The 16850-nt window shown below is 39.3% G+C and overlaps 4 protein-coding genes across 5 annotated transcripts in view; 2 read left to right on the top strand and 2 right to left on the bottom strand.

Moving 5' to 3' along the window:
- Positions 1–14030, top strand: part of LOC108597916 (putative mediator of RNA polymerase II transcription subunit 26) — a 48871-nt gene extending 34841 nt beyond the window's left edge. For both annotated transcript variants that reach the window (XM_033293398.1, XM_033293399.1), the window contains exons 5-10: positions 387–466; positions 1567–1711; positions 2462–2730; positions 2816–2968; positions 4290–4511; positions 13426–14030. In XM_033293398.1, coding sequence (XP_033149289.1) covers positions 387–466; positions 1567–1711; positions 2462–2730; positions 2816–2968; positions 4290–4511; positions 13426–13725 — 1169 coding nt within the window. In that variant the 3' untranslated portion in view covers positions 13726–14030. The remainder of the gene's footprint in view (positions 1–386; positions 467–1566; positions 1712–2461; positions 2731–2815; positions 2969–4289; positions 4512–13425) is intronic.
- LOC108598520 (spermine oxidase-like) lies at positions 5733–7777 on the top strand. The gene has a single exon (XM_017985200.2). It carries the CDS (start codon positions 6006–6008, stop codon positions 7545–7547), a length of 1542 nt encoding a protein of 513 aa, XP_017840689.2. The 5' UTR covers positions 5733–6005; the 3' UTR covers positions 7548–7777.
- Positions 10351–11928, bottom strand: LOC108598786 (spermine oxidase). Its single transcript, XM_017985529.2, has one exon. The coding sequence runs from the start codon at positions 11884–11886 to the stop codon at positions 10456–10458; it is 1431 nt and encodes a 476-aa protein (XP_017841018.2). The 5' UTR covers positions 11887–11928; the 3' UTR covers positions 10351–10455.
- Positions 14031–14721: 691 nt separating the features above from the next.
- On the bottom strand, positions 14722–16695 carry LOC108598837 (adenosine deaminase 2). The gene is made up of 2 exons (XM_017985590.2): positions 15663–16695; positions 14722–15349 (listed from the first exon to the last, which is right to left on the bottom strand). Exons 1-2 carry the CDS (start codon positions 16632–16634, stop codon positions 14723–14725), a joined length of 1599 nt encoding a protein of 532 aa, XP_017841079.2. The 5' UTR covers positions 16635–16695; the 3' UTR covers position 14722.
- Between the last annotated feature and the right edge of the window lie 155 nt (positions 16696–16850).

Raw genomic sequence — 16850 nt, 5'->3', positions numbered from 1 at the left:
GTATTTGCCTCCCTTGGCGCTGTACTTAACATTAATGTAGGCTCAACATAGCTGCAATATTAATTGGTTTCGTTTTTTTTTTGAGGGCTGAAGCAAACAATTGTTGTCATGTTTATGGCAAACTCATTTATATAAATTATATGTTAAGAAATTTATTAAAAGTGCGCATAGATTAATGTTTACGCTGCGTATGTGTAATATGAAGCATACGCGTTTGACTTTGACTTTACTATATATACCAAATTTTTTTCGCTCTTTTCTTTGACGCTGCGCGACAACAATGGCCTGGTTTTGTGGCTTGCTCAACTCAACTCAATCCGACTCGACTCGACTCGACACATGGCCTTGTACTTTCGGTTCGCTTTTGTGCTGTCGCCTGCCTGCAGCCAATTGCAGCGTTGGCAACACAACATTCGCACATGGAGCCACATTTAAATTGGATTGTAAAACTCAATGTGTTTGCGAGGTAAGTAAGGGTGGGTGTGGGTGGGTGGGTGGGTGCAGCTGACGCTTAAATGACACTAACCACAGGCATTGGCACTAACGTCGCTCTCTGCCATAGTCTAAAGTCAATTGCAGTTGTACTAAACGCAGCTTGATTTTCCTTTTGCTGTCTCTATTTTTCGGTTTGTTGTTGCTCACACACAATGATTAAACTACACGTTTTTTTTACGCTCTTTGTCATTTAGCTTTAGTAATGGCTGTTGGCGTGGCATTTGGACAGCTTTTAGTTGCCTAGCTGCCATTTTAACAAAAGATAATACTAGTTTTAACAACAGCTACTAAAGCTTAAATGTGCAGCAAACAAAGTATTGAATAGTTTAATAGCTTATAGTTGTATACAAAGCGCAATTGTTTAAATAAATGACAGTGGTAGGCATAAAAATGCGAAAAAAGTGAAAGACAATTTTGTTGACAACAAAAAGTAGGCAACATATTTTTTATATTTAAATGAACGACTCTAGAGCTTCGTTTAGAATTTAAACTGCTTAGTTGTTAAAAATAAATAATTATAATATCAAGGCAGCTTAAATTATTTTCTATATATTTTATTTTATTAATCTGAGTCTGTGTGCCTTAGAAATTATTTATATTTAAAGTAGCTTCAAGTTTCTAGGCTTGCTTAATAAAAAGTTCAATTGCAATTTGCAATCTTATTGAGTGTTTACTGTCTTCGGTAATGGTTGCCATCCATCTTGGCTCAGTAAACTAAAACAGTCTACGACAACAACAGACGCGTCACTGCTTGGACTGTAATGTAATATTGATAGATAGTGCCCACTAAAGAGCAGCTATAGTCAAACTGGCGCCAGTAGCTCACAGCATAGCAACAAATCCTTATAAATAAAATAGTTGGACTGCTGCACACTAAAATGTTAATTTGGCGCGAGAGCAATAGCAACTGATTAACAAACAATTTCATTTCATTTCATTTCGCTTTTGCTTTTGTTGGGAGTGGGAAACAACAACAACAACAAACGTATATTTTGGCCACTTAACTGCGCTTGGCAAGCAATGCTCTAACGCTTATATTTTATGTATTTTAATGCCTGTGCTTCCATATAGAACGGACGGCATGCCTGCTCCTCGTTGTGTCCGAACGAGCAGCTGCCAGCGCCGGAGGACACGATTTCGTGCAGATCGCCGCGTCTGGTTGAGGTCCCAGGACACTGTTGCAAAATGTGGCTATGTGAGAATCCAACAGCTGATGGTAAGTTGTGTGTTTATTTGTGTGTGTGTGTGTGTGTGTGCTTGGCCTTTTGTTATTGTTTTATAAGTGTGTTTATGGTTGTGGCGCGGCCTGTCTTCAGTCCTTGGTTAATGGCGCTCGGGGCGAATGCCGTCGACGTTGTCAGCGTAGCACAACTTAATGCTTTTTAAGCGTCCAATGGCCAACCCCAACCCCCCGAAATGCGCAACGCATATTTACGAAGATGAATTATTCCATGACAAGGCAACAGTTGCCAGCAGCAGCTTCGGCTTCTGCTTTTGCTGCTGCTGCTGCTGCTGCTAGTGGTTGTGCTGAAGCCAAAGGACTTGGGGTGCTCTGGACAGCAGCATAATTACTTACACAAGGATTAAGTGATAATTAAACGCGCAAAATGCAATAAATAAACAAGATTATTAAGAGCTCTGTCGCAATGTCTCGTCCGAAGGACTTTTGTGCTGGCAAAAGCGTCAAGGGAGCAACAATTTTCAGACTTACAAAGAGTTCGAGCTGATTAACTGTAAAAGTTGTAGAAAAATGCTAAACAAATATGAAGGAAATTATGAGAGCATCAAATAAAAGTTGCGAATGAAATTAAAGCTGCTAAGCATTTGCCATAACTTTCAATACTCAAACGCTATGCTGCCTTTTTATAAATTTTAAAGTGCTTAATTTCATAATTTGCACTTTTCATAAACTCTTATATGCTTTTAAAAAATAAACTCCACTTTGTTTATATATCCCTATCCCTAGTCTATGCCACTTGCCATAATAGCAGCAGCGGCAACTGGACCAGCTGCAGTCGCAGCTGTGGCCTGGGCATTGCCACCAGACACACGGCCATACACGCGGGTTGCCATCAACTGAGCAATTTGCGGCTATGTGAGAATCGCAGATGTGCAGGCGACAATAATAACAACAACAACAACAAAAACAGAGCGCATAGCCATGAGTTGGCCGCAAGCCAGCTGCAGCAGCTGCCACAACATCATCATCGACGCGAACCCACGCATAGAATAAGAGTAAGTTGACCTCTAAAGCAAATAAAGCTTTTGTGCTATAGAATTTTTTTCACTCCCTTCGCCACTTTGCATGCAAATATTGCAGAAGGGCCACGAGTGCCGCAGCCAGCAGCGTTTGGGCCCGGCCCGTGTACGTCTCGGCGAGTGCGTTTCACGCAAACTTTATCGACCGAAACTATGTGGACGTTGTCATCATGGCAGCATGTGCTGCACGCCAGCCGTGTCCACGACGATACAGGTGAGCGAGAGTCCACAATCAACAAGCGGCAAGCACAGTGAGCAGTGAGCAGCATAATGGGCCAGCAGTCCAGTTCAGTTCAGTGCTATCTGCGTCTAATGGCCAAACGCTTTTAGCACGAATTTCGAAGTGCAACATGTTGCAAGGATGTCCGATTGTCGTTTGTGTCTTCTAAAAGTGTTTGCAATGGCATTTGACTGCAATCAAGCTCAGTTAAAGTTGGTTTTGGGTAACTTTTGGTCACAAAGGTTAACAGCAGAATGTTAAGATTTTCACAGTTGACTGCCAGCTACGAAATTTATGAGTTAGAGGTAACTTGAGTTAACAGAATTATGTTCAATTATTACTATAACAAATATATATATTATATATAGTTGTTTTTTATCAGCTCTTTAGTGTGCTCAGATATAAAAATAAATAGCTTCCAGCTATGTAAGACAATTGACAGCGCTATGTTAAATTGTTAACATCTTTATAATCACAATATTTTGAAACCGTATATTATAGAAAGTTTTACTTGCTGTTAAATAAATTCAAGAAAATATCAAGTACTCTACAAAAGTTAACAATAACAGCGCTGAACTTAAATATTAAATGTGTTATTTTAACAAAAACATCCTTCTTAGCCTCATCTACAAAAACGTTTACATATAAATTTAATTAATTTCCTCAGAATTAAAAATAACTGACAGTTAATAGTTAATATCGCGATGATATTAACTTGAAAATGTAATTAAAATTAAAATTTAAGCCGCATTCGGCCCAAAGTTTTATACTCAGAAATAAAAATTGTAAGTAATAATTCTCAGAAATTAAAAAAAAAGGAAAAAAAGCTGCAGCGCTTACCCTTAAATGCCATTCACAGTGCGCGCTGACATTTCCTCTTACCAATTACACTTTTTGCAGAACAAAAGTCGTGCTATAAAAATAATTGCCTGCAGCAATCGGCAACTGTAGCTGATTTTTTGTAGCTTGGCAACGTCTTTGGGTATTAATAATCAAATGAAATTAAAATCCACTTTGAGCCTAGCAGAACGGGGTAGGGTCCCTCAACAGCTGTCAAAATCAATTTAGTAGGTAGCCTGCACTATTGCCAAGATATATAGCAGTACTATTAACGATTACAGTGCCAATCAATAACAAAACAGGCACAGGACTCAGGGCAAGACAATGAAAACACGAAGCAAGAGTTGGGGCTCCAACTAGTAGCTGAGATTTAAGCTTTTTACAATATGCCAATGTACTTGCTCTTTCACTTACCTGCATACTTCTGTCTTTCTCTCTCTCTCTCTCCGCCGCTTTATTGTTGCTGGTTGCACAGGTTGAAATGCTGTGTCCTTTGAATGCCGTTGATCCAATTAACTACGTACAAAAGCGAACACAACTTAAGCGACAGCAGCAGCAGCAGCAGCAGCCAGCACAGCTTTGGGATACGCTTGGGTTGGAGCCAATTGATCAGGAATTTCTGCAATCACATCAAATACAAATCGAGAATAAATTCATTGCCGTCGAATGGATACTCAAATGTGAATGCAGTCAACATGTAAGTACGCAAAAGCTTCGAAATAAATATAAATTTGTTCAGTAGCATATCAATATGCTCAGCTGGCCACATAAACGAAGTCATATTTTTAAAGGACTTCACTCCAACTCTCACCCCCAATCACCCCCCCAAGGGCATTACTCACAGCAGTTGCACGAAAATTGCTTTCACTTGTCATTTTAATCGCATTTTTGTTTTTTTGTTATTGTTGCTTTCGCTTGTTTTGCTTTGCTGTAATTTTCTTTCTATGCACACACAAATGTTTTGTTTTGCAGACAAACAACAGAAAAAAGAAGGAAAATAAAAAGAAAATATTACTGCAATTTTGTTGTCAGTTTCGCCACCCACCCACGCAAAAAACAAAGTCAGTCGTTTAGCTCGCTGCTGCGCCCAGCTGTCTGTTGTTTCCCATTATTTCGGTGTACTCATCTTGAATGCTATTCTTTCTCTCCCTCTCGATCTCCCTCCCCCTCTCTCACTCTATTGCTTCGTTTGTTGTTTTTGTGTGCGCGCTGCAATTGCAATGATTGGATTTTGATGAATACATTCATCAAAGCCGCTTTAACTGTTAAACAGTCTAGCATTTACAGTTGTTTATGTATGCATGTGCTATATAAATTACTGTATGTGTGTTTAGTATGCGGATTTTAGTTAAATCTATTCAAATATTCAATCAGTTGTAAGCGCAAGTTATGCACAGTGGCGGACAAAGAAGTTCGTACACTAACAAAAGCTAATTTATATACCAATTACAAATCAAAGAAAGAATATTTTAGAAATAATTTAAAAGTTGGCAATTCAGCTATGCTAACTTTAAATTTGGAAATATTCTTCACTAGCAGAAAGATTTAAATTTTCTAAATAATTTTAATTAAGTATTTTGTTGAATAAGCAAATGTGCTCAAAATATTTTAGTTTAATAGCTATATTAAAAGTTGATAAGCTTCGTATCAAGTAATAAGAAGACTAAAAGAAAAGTGCGCAGATTTTTCCCGCGACTGTAGATTTACTGAGTGCTCTTAGCTAAAATATTTGCTGCATTTGCACAAAAGAGTGCGAATCCGTTTCTATGTTGCTGCTTATCTTATTTAGTATAGTTAAGTAATTAGATTAAAATCTTGAGCACATAAAAGTTTCAATCTTGATAAAGCACAGAGTCTAACAAATAACTTACTTAGCTTTGATTTTGTTGTTTTGTTATTAGAAAATTCAAAAAAGTATAAAAAAAATTATGTGTAGTGTAAATGTTAATTGATGTCTAAACATGCGCGCAGCTTAAGAGCGAGTCAACTAAAAATAAAGCAATAAATAAAAATGTATGCGCTCTCGCTTAGCTAAAGATCAAAGAGCTGTCTCGTCTCTTTACAACAACAAAGCAACGGCACTTGCTTATCTTATCTAAAATCGCAATCTGTAAAGAGCGCGCGCGCGCTCTCTCAACTGTGCGTCGCTCTCTCTCGCTCTGTCTGGTCGCTGACTATTTGACAGCTGACCATGGCGTCACAAAAGTCAGTCACTTGTCCCACGCGCTGTGTGCAAGACGTGCTAAAGAGAAGAGGGTACAACATAATGAACGGCGGCGTCAACGGTTTGCGCTCTTTGAGCAAAACAAAGCAAAGCGCTCGCATTATAATTGTTGGCGCAGGTTCAGCCGGCATCGCAGCAGCGACGCGACTGCTCAGCGAGGGCTTCAGGAATGTGCTGCTGCTCGAAGGTGAAAGCCGCGTCGGCGGACGTGTGCACACGATTCCCTTTGCTGACAATGTGGTGGACTTGGGCGCTCAGTGGTGTCATGGCGAGCAGGGCAATGTGGTGTATGAAACGGTGAAGGATTTGAATCTGCTGGAGACGACAGAGGCGCACTATGAAACCTTCAAGTGCGTGCGCTCGAACAAGGAGGTGCTAGCTGAAGATCTAGCCGATAGTCTTAAGAACATAGCATTTGCTTCTATACCAGAGCGTCAAACGGAGCTGGCGGACTACAAAGGCTCGCTGGGCGATTATATCTCCGCCAAGTACTGGCGTGAGCTGGAAAAGCTGCCACCTGTAGATAAGCACATCGCTCAAGAGTTTCTGGAAAACTTTCACAAGTTTGAAGCCTCTGTCGAGGCGGCTGATCATCTGTTTGAGGTGTCTGGCCAGGGCCATCTCGAGTACTGGCTATGCGAGGGCGAGCTGCTGCTCAATTGGCGCGACAAGGGCTACAAGAGCTTTCTGCGTCTGCTGATGAAGTCCAAGCCCTGCCAGCCCGACGATCTGGGCATACTCAAGGGCCGCGTGCTGTGCAACAAGCGCATCACTGAAATCAACTGGCGTGATGGGCAACAGGTCTTGGTGCGCTGCTGGGATGGCGAAATCCTAACAGCTGATCATGTCATCTGCACTGTGTCCCTGGGCGTGCTAAAGGAACGCCATCAAACGATGTTTGTGCCCGCGCTGCCCGAGGCCAAGGTGCGTGCCATCAAAAGCTTAAAACTAGGCACTGTGGATAAATTATTTTTGGAATATGCTGTCGCGCCACTGCCCGCGGATTGGCCTGGCTTTGCTTGTCTGTGGCTGGCCGAGGACTTGGCTGAGCTGCGTGGCAGCGAGCGCTTCTGGCTGGAAAGCGTATTTGGCTTTTATCCCGTCTCCTATCAGCCGCGTTTGCTGCAGGGCTGGATTATAGGCGAGCATGCGCGTCATATGGAAACGCTTACCGAGCAGGAAGTGCTCGAGGGCCTGCAGTGGCTGTTCCGCAAATTCCTGCCCATCGCAGTGCCCGAGCCAGTGCGTCTGCTGCGCACCCAATGGCATGCCAATCCGAATTTTCGCGGCAGCTACAGTTTCCGCACCACACAGGCGGACGAAATGCGCACAGGCGCTTGGGACTTGGAGGCGCCGCTGTGCGAAGTGGACGGCAAGCCAAGATTACAGTTTGCCGGCGAGGCCACCCACAAGCATTTCTACTCGACGGTCCACGGAGCTGTCGAGACGGGCTGGCGTGAGGCCGCACGCCTCAGCGACTATTATCGCGCCAGAACAGCGCGTATATAGCCAGAGCGTGTACTATATGTAAACAGATTGTAAAACGACAGAAGCCAACATGAATTAAAATGCACCAAATACAGTAAAAGCGACGTATGAAAGCAGCGATAAAATTAAATAAAATAACTGCCATTAAATTAAAGATTTTTCATTTGAGTTTAAGCTGCGAACTAGCGCAGTCAATATTACGCAATTTAATGGAATTTTTGGCTTAATTACTAATTGAGTTTCAATCTAGCAAATGAAACTAGTTACTTGATAGCCACAAAGGTATTTGCCTTATTAAGATTAAAGCTTTATTTTTTACTAATTTAAAATTAATTATTTTGGAATTAGTGATTTACTTAGTAAGCTCTAGGTAATTTACATTTTATTGTATTTAATTCAATTATCTAAGTCGTTCGACTATCTAGATGAAAGCAGCGAAAAATTAAATAAATAACTGCCATTAAAAAAGATTTATCTTTTGAGTTTAAGCTGCGAACTAGCGCAGTTATTATTATTTAATAAACACTGTACATATTTGTTTAATGGAATTTTTTGCCTTATGAGCTTTTTAAACGAATGAACTAGTGACTTGGTAGCCACAATGTATTTGCTTTATTTTTTACTAATTTAAAATAATTATTTTCAAATTAGTTACTTAGTAAGCTTCAATGCTTTCAATTTTATTGTAGTTAATTGAAGTGTTTTAGTCATTCGACTATCTAATTTCGAGCTAGCTAAATCACTAGTTACTTGGTAAACTATTCTTGGTATTCCCTTTATTAAATTCGTAGCTTATTTATTGAATATTTTTACCTAAGCTTATAAACTAGAAAACTAGCGAAATACCTAATTCCTTTGTGAACACTAACAATGTAATCTATTTATGAAATTATTAGTCTATTGCTTAGTCAAGCATATTATCTACAAACTAGCGTATGCACTAGTTACTTGGTAAACACTTAAATTTTGAATAATTCAATTTGAATATGAAATAGTTACTTGGTAGCCACTAGGTAATCAATGCATTAACTTTTTATAAATTTGAGCAGCATTTTGCTTAAATCTTTAATTTTATAAGCATAACTAGGGTTTACTAAATTGATCTCTATGCAGCTGTGGCACTTACGAAAAAATCACTGACCCTTAGTCAAAGACTTGTGCGTAATTAATTTACGCATAATCCTTGCTCACCTCACTCGAGCAGCAGAAATAAAACCAACAAGGATAACGAAAGTTAGCGAACACTAAACACATAAGCGCACACCATTTGCTACTCCAACCAAGTCCCAGCACAGTGGTAAAAGGCACGTATGCGTTTGGTTAAGCAAGCACAACAAAGCGGCGGTGGCAAAAAAAGCAAAACACTTCAGCCAAAGCTTAAACAGATGTGACCAGCTCTACATGTTTGAGTTTCCTGCCTTTTCCTCCTTTTGTTTTTTTTTTTTTTTGTGTGTTAGGCACGAATGTAATCTGCGTTGTGCGTTGACTTGGTCGAGGCCAAAACGACATGTGGCATAAATTTGAATTTTCAATAGCAGCAGCAGCAAACTGAAGCTTGCAACAGTTTTGGCTGCCATTTGCTACGTTTTTGTTGGCTCTGTGGCTTTCAAGTGGCAAACAAAAATTTTTACTACACTTGCAGTTTGTCCAAACTAAAGTTTTCGAAATCAGTGTGTGTTCCCGTTTGTCTGTTTGCCAACAAGCCGAGCGTAATTACAATGTTGCACGTTCTGTCTGCCTTTGTTGGCGTGCTGCAAATGAGTTGGTCAACATGTTGGCAGCCACACACACACACCTCATTGCCCTGCCGCCACACAAAAAGTGCTGAAATTTTGCCGCTGCACTTTAAACTATTTGCAGCGGAAATTCATTCAGCAGCTTGTGCTGCTCATTAAAATTGAGCAACTCTCTGAGCAGCAATAATTAAAAAAATTTATATATCTTTGAGAGAGAAAATACTTTGATGCGAGCATGTCCGCCGGGGTAGAGAATTGCCGCTGCCTTTGCAAGTATTTTTCAATATTCACTCAACTGTTTAATCACTTATGGAAAAGTCTTTAGTGGAAATCGAGAGTTTAAATTGGGCTTTAACTTATAGCCGTAGTATATATATTGAGCCTAATTAAAATTTTGATCTTTCATTAATCGCAGCTTAGAGGTTCAACCCTTTGACTCTCGATTAACGAAGTTCCAGCAGATTGCTCGATATTCATAACAAGGTCTTACAATTTTATGTTCAAACGTTTGCTAACCGAAACTTCGTGACTACGAAACGAAATTTTGTTTGTTATTCGCTCTCCAAAAGGCTGTCAAAGCGAGTAGTTTTTGCGAGGGCTTACTGTAGTAACTAATAAACGTTTCTAGTGCACAAATAAGTGGCAATAAACTGATTACACTGATTACAAATGCATGACCTAGTAGAAATTGTAAGCAAATGTTGTAAGATTTAAATAACAATTGATTATAAATTATTGAAAATCAATTTTAATATTTTATGCCAAGTAGTTAATGCAGTGGAGAAAGTTTTCAAACACTTTTGCTTTAGAAATTTAATAAATAAAGCTATAAACTTAAAAGTTGTTCTACTGGCATTGGCAGTTTATATATTCGCCATTAAATCTGCTTATGCAATTTTTTAAATTTATTACTTAATCACTAATACTTAAGACAGAAAGCTGCAACGCGTGGCTGCAATTGTTTGATTAGATATCAACATGTCTTGGGCTATAAAGCACGCAAGATTATCAAACACTCTATATAAAGCGACGATAACCCTCAAGTCTGCTGTAAAACAAAAGCAAAGCGAAACACAAGCAAACTATTTTTAGTGAATTTTATTAGCTGCTAAGAGCCAAAACGCTGCTTTAAGCAAATACAAATTATAATTAAGCTGACAGCATATTAATTTTGTATAGCTGGCCACGCTTTCTCATTGAGCATTGCGGGCATTATAATATTGATTCAAGCGATCCGCCTCACGCCAACCGGTTTCAATGGCGCCATGCACAGATGAGTGGTGGTGCTTGTTGGTGGCCTCGCCAGCGAATTGCACACGCGGCCTGCCCGCCTCGTCCAGCAGCGGTGTCTCCAAGTCCCACGGACCTGTGCGCAGCTCGTCGGTGTAGTTGGTGCGGGAGCTGTAGCTGCCACGAAAATTGGGATTCGAGTGCCATTGTGTGCGTATAAATGCCTGCGGCTGTGGCATGTTGAATGGCAAGAATTTGCGGAATAGCCACTGCAAGCCATCGAGCACTTCTTGCTCGCTGAGTGTTTCCATATGGCGCGCATGTTCGCCTATAATCCAAGCTTGCAGTAGGCGTGGCTGATGCAGCACGCGATGAAAACCAAACACGCTCTCAAGCCAAAAGCGTTCGCTGCCACGCAGCTCAGCCAAATCTTCGGTTAGCCATAGAAAATTGGCGCCTACCCAATCGTCTGGCAAGGGCTGTGACTCGTACTCCAAGAAAAATTTGTTAACTGTGCCCAAATGTAAGCCCTTAATGGCGCGCACTTTGGCTGCGGGCAGCGCAGGCTTGAAAAGTTGTTCGTGTTGCGCCTTCAAGACGCCCAAGGACACCGTGCAGATGACATGGTCAGCGGTAATGAGTTCACCATTCCAGCAGCGCAGCTTGACAAGCTTAGGCTGCGTATAATCAATCTCCGCTAAGGGTTTAGCTAACTGTATTTTGTCCTGCAGCACACCCAAGTGCTCAGGCTCGCTAAGCTTTGCCTGCATTAGCGTTTTGAGTATTGTCCTGTAGCCTTTGTCCTGCCAGTTCCACATAAACTCGCCTGGACAGTTATGAAACTCCAAGTGCGCACGCTTGGACACCATAAACAAATGATCGGAGGCTGTGTAGGAGCAGCGCAGCTTCTTCATGGACTCCAGCAGCTCAGTGGCTATTTCCCGATCCACAGGCGGCGCTTGCTCCAGCCCACGCCAATAGTTAACACTCACATGATCACCCAGCGAGCCGTTTGTTTCCTCTGGCCCTGTAGGCCAAGCGCTCTCTATGGCTGAGCCCAGCACATAGGCGACTTCATCTTCCAGTATTTGCCTATTCGAACGCACAAATTTCACCGCTTTCAACACATCGCCCGTTCTGTCCAGCAGCTTTGTCTGCTTCACCAGCTCGTACACCACATTTCCCTCCTCGCCATGGCACCACTGTGCGCCCTTGTCGACGACACTATCACCAAATGCAACTGTATTAATGCGTCCGCCTATGCGATTCTCCGCCTCCAATATGCAAACTTGCTTGAAACCTTGCGCAAGCAAACGCGTTGCCGCCGCAATTCCCGCAGCGCCCGCGCCTATGATAACAATGCGCGCTGTTTGCTTTGTGGGCGTGGCACTCATTTCGCGACAGAGCTTCGAGAACTTGCACGCTGCGCAAACAAAGCGCAACTAAACTGTTTAGTTTAATCTAAGCTCAGTTTTATAAGCTCAGCTAAGCTCAACTTGGTTTGTTTATATTTTTCTATATTTTTAATGCATTTAACGCTTTCTTTGGCTAACAAACACTTGTTACCTTCAACTGCTACACTGAGTTCAAGTTTATTCACCTTGAACTACATTCAACTATTTTAATTTCTATTCTAAGTATACGCTGAGCTTCTAACTTGTTTATTAATTATAGAGCGTAGTGTAGGCATAGAGTGTCGTTTATTGCTTTAACTAGTATATAATTAGATAATTTCAATTACGCTATAAAAACAAATATTTTAGGTAGTAGAATATTTAAAATATTCAGAGGCATATTTTTGCACTCTAAAGACTTTTCAACTTTTAGTCACGTTTCGATTTATTTGAATAAAAATTAATACAAATAAATTTAATGAATGATAGTTGAATAAAAATAAATTAAAACAATTGGCATGAACAAATATTTAAGCCAAAGAAAATTTGCTTTATTTTCTTAGAAGTAAATAAGTAAATTTTGTGAAAATTTGTATTCATATTTTCGTAATTGATTTTTCAATGACTCTTTAACTTTAATTTGATTGTCATTAAATTTAAAATAAAATTATTAATAAATATAGTCAGTCTACAATACTTAAGCAAACTTATTCGCTTATAACTCTGCATAAATTTTACTTTCTAGGGTATTCCTAAGTTCAGTTTGCACTACAATCGTTTAGCTATTATAATTGCAGCTACTGCAATTGCTATCAATATATATTCATATGTATGTGTTTATAATTAGATTATTGTGAATTTGTATAAACAAAGTTCAAGGTTAAATTGGGAAAATTAAAATTTTCAAACTGACGCTGGGCTAAACATGCGCTGCATACTAAAAACCCGCTTAGGTCTGCTCTCCATGCTATTTATAAACAAAAGCAACAATTTATAATTGACTTGTGAACATTTTGTTATTGATTTTTGTGTTGTACTAACAGCAGATAAGCGACTTTTCAATGGCAGCGAGCCCTTGAAAGTTTCGCACGACTAACAAATTAAAACTAATAGCATAATTTACTAAGCCATCAAGGGTGGGTGATTATCTTATCGCCTTTGGCCCACAACTTATCGTAGAGTAAAAATATAAATTTTACTTTCGCAGCGGTTGGGGCGTTAATCAGGCCACGTTAAAGTTTAAAACACAAGCTGAGCAACAATTGATATAAAAGTTATTTCTTTATGGTTATTGTTATCTCAGTCAAAGCTTGGGGGCCTTTTGTTTATGTGTTGCAATCTTATCTATTTTTATTTCATTTATAATTTTTATTATTTTGTGTGTGTGCAGTTGAGTGCAATTTAAAGCAATTAAGCGTAAAAATAATTACGCCATAGCCTTTCAATTTCTAACATTATGTGCGCCACATGAATAATTAATTTTTGTAAAATTTATTTAATCAAAATATGCATGAAAAATGTGTTTTATAAATTTTGCAGTATTGCAGCGCGGACAGCACGGATGACGGCAAACATGTTTACAACAAACATAATTACAACAAAAAGCATTACAAAAAACAACAAAAGAAACAACAACAGCAACAAGAATATTATCAGCAAGCAGAGTCTGGCAAAATTATTGATGATAATAAGCCAGCAATTAGCAATGATGACAACAATTCATCGCCAGAACAACAACCTGATATAATACCCTATCCTTTGAGTGTAGATGAGATCAGACAACAACAACAACAGCAACAACAACAACAACAACAACAACAACGATGGCAACGCACATAGCGTCAATTGAGAAAGAAAACTATGCATTAGTTTTTAAGGTTTGTATATAAATAAACACTTCTGATTGTTTAAAAAAAAAAATAAGAAGAGAAGCTGGATCAAAATTGGGGCTTGCCTAGGCGAGCGGGTAACATTAAGTAAGCTTTTAAATTTAAAAACAATTCATGGGATTTGAAGCGAGCATTAGGCAAACGAACTCTTGGTATACACTGGGCTATAAAATTATATGGAAACGTATTCTGTATTTTGTAAACTTTCTTTCAAAAAAAATACAAAAAAAAAAAAAAACGCAGATTCAAAGTATTTTTGCGAGCACATATACAGTTAAAAACAGTTTGAATATTAATACAAAAAAAATAACTAAAAATGCTTTTCAAAATAAAAATAGAGCTGAACATGTGAACAAAAATTATAACTAGATTTCAAGCTAAATTTAATTTACTTAGTTTTTTTAAGCTTTAGCATTTTGGATAGTTAAAAAATAGCTTTGATTCAATTTGATATTCCAGCTGAATAGCTCAGATTTAATCAAAAACAATATTTCATTTCATACTTTATGAATGTAAAAAACATATTTGAATAAAAAACGAAATAAAATTGTATTTAAAAAATATCAAATAGACCCATTGTCTGTATGTTTATATAAAATATATATACATATACTCGCTTCTATTAACTATGCTTGTGTTAAGTGTTTTTTGAAAGGACTCAGCTTGCAAAAAATTAAAAATATATTAAAAAAAACAGGCATATATATGTGTAACAGTTAAATGGCTTAAAACATATCCCAAACAAAAAATATCATAAAAAATGTGCTATAATTTTACAAGTATTTAAAATATAACAACAAAATGTATTTGAAAACACCAAAAGCTTGTGCATACTCATAACCCATATCAATTGTATCAATGTAAGTTGGAAACACAAAACAAAAAACCAAAAATTAGCTGAGAATAAAATCAAGAAATAAAAATTATAAACAGAAATGTATTTTTATTTAAACTATGGCACTTATAAATAATAATACAATATAAACTACTGCTGTACTTATTATCATCCATTTATCCCACTGTGCTTGCCATTTCTGCATGGCAACTGACTTTTCTTCAGGCGAGAGACCACTGTAGCTAATAGAGTTCAGCGCTAGCAGTTTGAGAAACTTTAGATTCGCTCTAGCTGGCGCTATGCCCAGAAAGGCAAAGTAAAAATCATGCGTAAGTGGCGACGCACGCCAGAACGAAGGATCATCTGAGGATATAACAATGGGCACACTCTGCGCTATAAGCGTAGCCGCTGGATGATTACGATAGTCTCTGCCTAATTGCAACACTTGATTCGAAACGGGACACACTTCAACTGCAATGTTGAGACTCTTGCATAGCTCCATGGCAAATGGATGTTTAACCAAGGCAAAGCCATGACCAATGCGCTTGGTGCCCAGCAAAATGGCATCTATAAGATTCTCATCGATGGAAGTGCCAAACCAGTTGGTTTCGCCAGCATGGAAATAGAAATTTATGTCTTCGGGCATTTTGAGCAAGGGTTCTATGAAATCTATTAAGGGACGTCCCAGTTCCTCTTGACCCACCAGATCGAAACCTACGAGAAAGTCACCAAATTCTTGCTGTGGATTGCGTTATACAATTAAATAAAGCACGACTAGGATATATACTTGATAAGAAGAGATTTCAAATTATTAGAGGTGCCACTGAAATCTCCAAAAACTAATCGTAGTTAGCGAGCAACTGAGAGGTTAATTAGGCTGGATATTATGTTGTTCGACAACAAGAAGCTGCTTAGGGTTAGAAGAATCGGTAAACTCAAAGCTTGTTTTGAGTGTTTTGAAGGGTGTGATTTGAAATTCTTGTAACCCCAGCATAAAATATTTATAATTTTTTGCTCTTACTCATTTCCTCTCAATTACTCTTTCTTCTCACCTTTAACGCCGTGCACTTTTGCACATATTCCTCCACTACTTGAGGCTCGACACCACGCAGTGGCGCATATATCAGCTTGGCACCTATAAAGTCTGGATTCTGCTGCAGAAACGCATCAGTCTGTGTTTTATATATGGCCAAGGTGTCGTTAATTTTCAACTGCTGACCATCAATGCAATAAAGATCTGGCAGCAATGAACGTAATTCCAAATACTGTACACCATCTGCTTTGAGCTCTTGCAGGGCATTATAATAATAATCTGCCCAGACAGGCGCATGCATAAGCAGCCCATCGAGCAGCATAAAAATGCCCATAAAATGATTCCAAGCTTCGTTATTGGAAGCAAAGCTGGCATAGGGATACATGCTGAAGCGACGATAGAGATACTTGGTAACATTTTCCTCGCCACGACGCTGCCTAAACTCGCACATGGGCTCCCAATTACAATCGGACAGGGCTTTCATAGTCGGCTGCTCTTTGGAAAAGCGAAACGCAATGGCCTTGCAACCATCGTCTGTGGTGCATATCCACAAGTCCGGGCGATAGGTCAGCCTGATGAGAAACTCTGTGCTGCAGAGCGCTGTATCATGGGCATGCAATATGCCACCCTTGGGCATGGTCTTCAACATGGCAAAAAGTTTGGATTTTTCCACCTCTTTCAATACCTCAAAGATATGATGACCTGGCGCAAACTTTGCGGGATCAAGAAAACCTTTCTCGAGCTCTCTAAGCTTCTGCTTCATTATCACTTCATTGGCTGCAGTTTCCTTTTCATTCAACTGCACATTGTAGCCAAAAGCCTGTGCTCGATCCTGTTTCACCAACACCTCACGCAAGGTGCAATAAGCTTCGGGTGTGGTATTTCTCAAGGTTTTGCTCATCGATATCTTTGCATGTTTGTAGCTGCTCAGCTCTTTAGACATAAAACGCAGCGTTTGGCAGCGCAGTCGCCAATTGAATGCCATGCTCATCGTACCAAATTTTTATAAATTTTTATTTACGAATAATTTTTTGACAACTTGCTCCGAAACCGAAAACTGTTAAATTTATGTGCACATTGGTAAAATATGTTGCTCGTTTGCCAGTTATTTATGTTGGGGCAGCAGCCGTATGTGACTTGTTTTATGCTCCTGCTTGGCTGTTAACACTGCATTTAATGCATTGGCTGACAACAAATTGATGAATTT

This window comes from Drosophila busckii, chromosome 3L (assembly GCF_011750605.1).
Source record: "Drosophila busckii strain San Diego stock center, stock number 13000-0081.31 chromosome 3L, ASM1175060v1, whole genome shotgun sequence".
NCBI lineage: Eukaryota > Metazoa > Arthropoda > Insecta > Diptera > Drosophilidae > Drosophila > Drosophila busckii.
This window is presented reverse-complemented; position numbering and strand designations above follow the sequence as displayed.

Bases quoted from the DNA above. Each gene is read 5' to 3' on its own strand.
- LOC108598786 (XM_017985529.2), bottom strand. From the start codon at position 11,886: ATGAGTGCCACGCCCACAAAGCAAACAGCGCGCATTGTTATCATAGGC.
- LOC108598837 (XM_017985590.2), bottom strand. From the start codon at position 16,634: ATGAGCATGGCATTCAATTGGCGACTGCGCTGCCAAACGCTGCGTTTT. The intron at 15,350-15,662 runs GTGAGAAGAAAG...CGCAATCCACAG, and splicing joins AAAAGTGCACGGCGTTAAAG to CAAGAATTTGGTGACTTTCT.
- LOC108598520 (XM_017985200.2), top strand. From the start codon at position 6,006: ATGGCGTCACAAAAGTCAGTCACTTGTCCCACGCGCTGTGTGCAAGAC.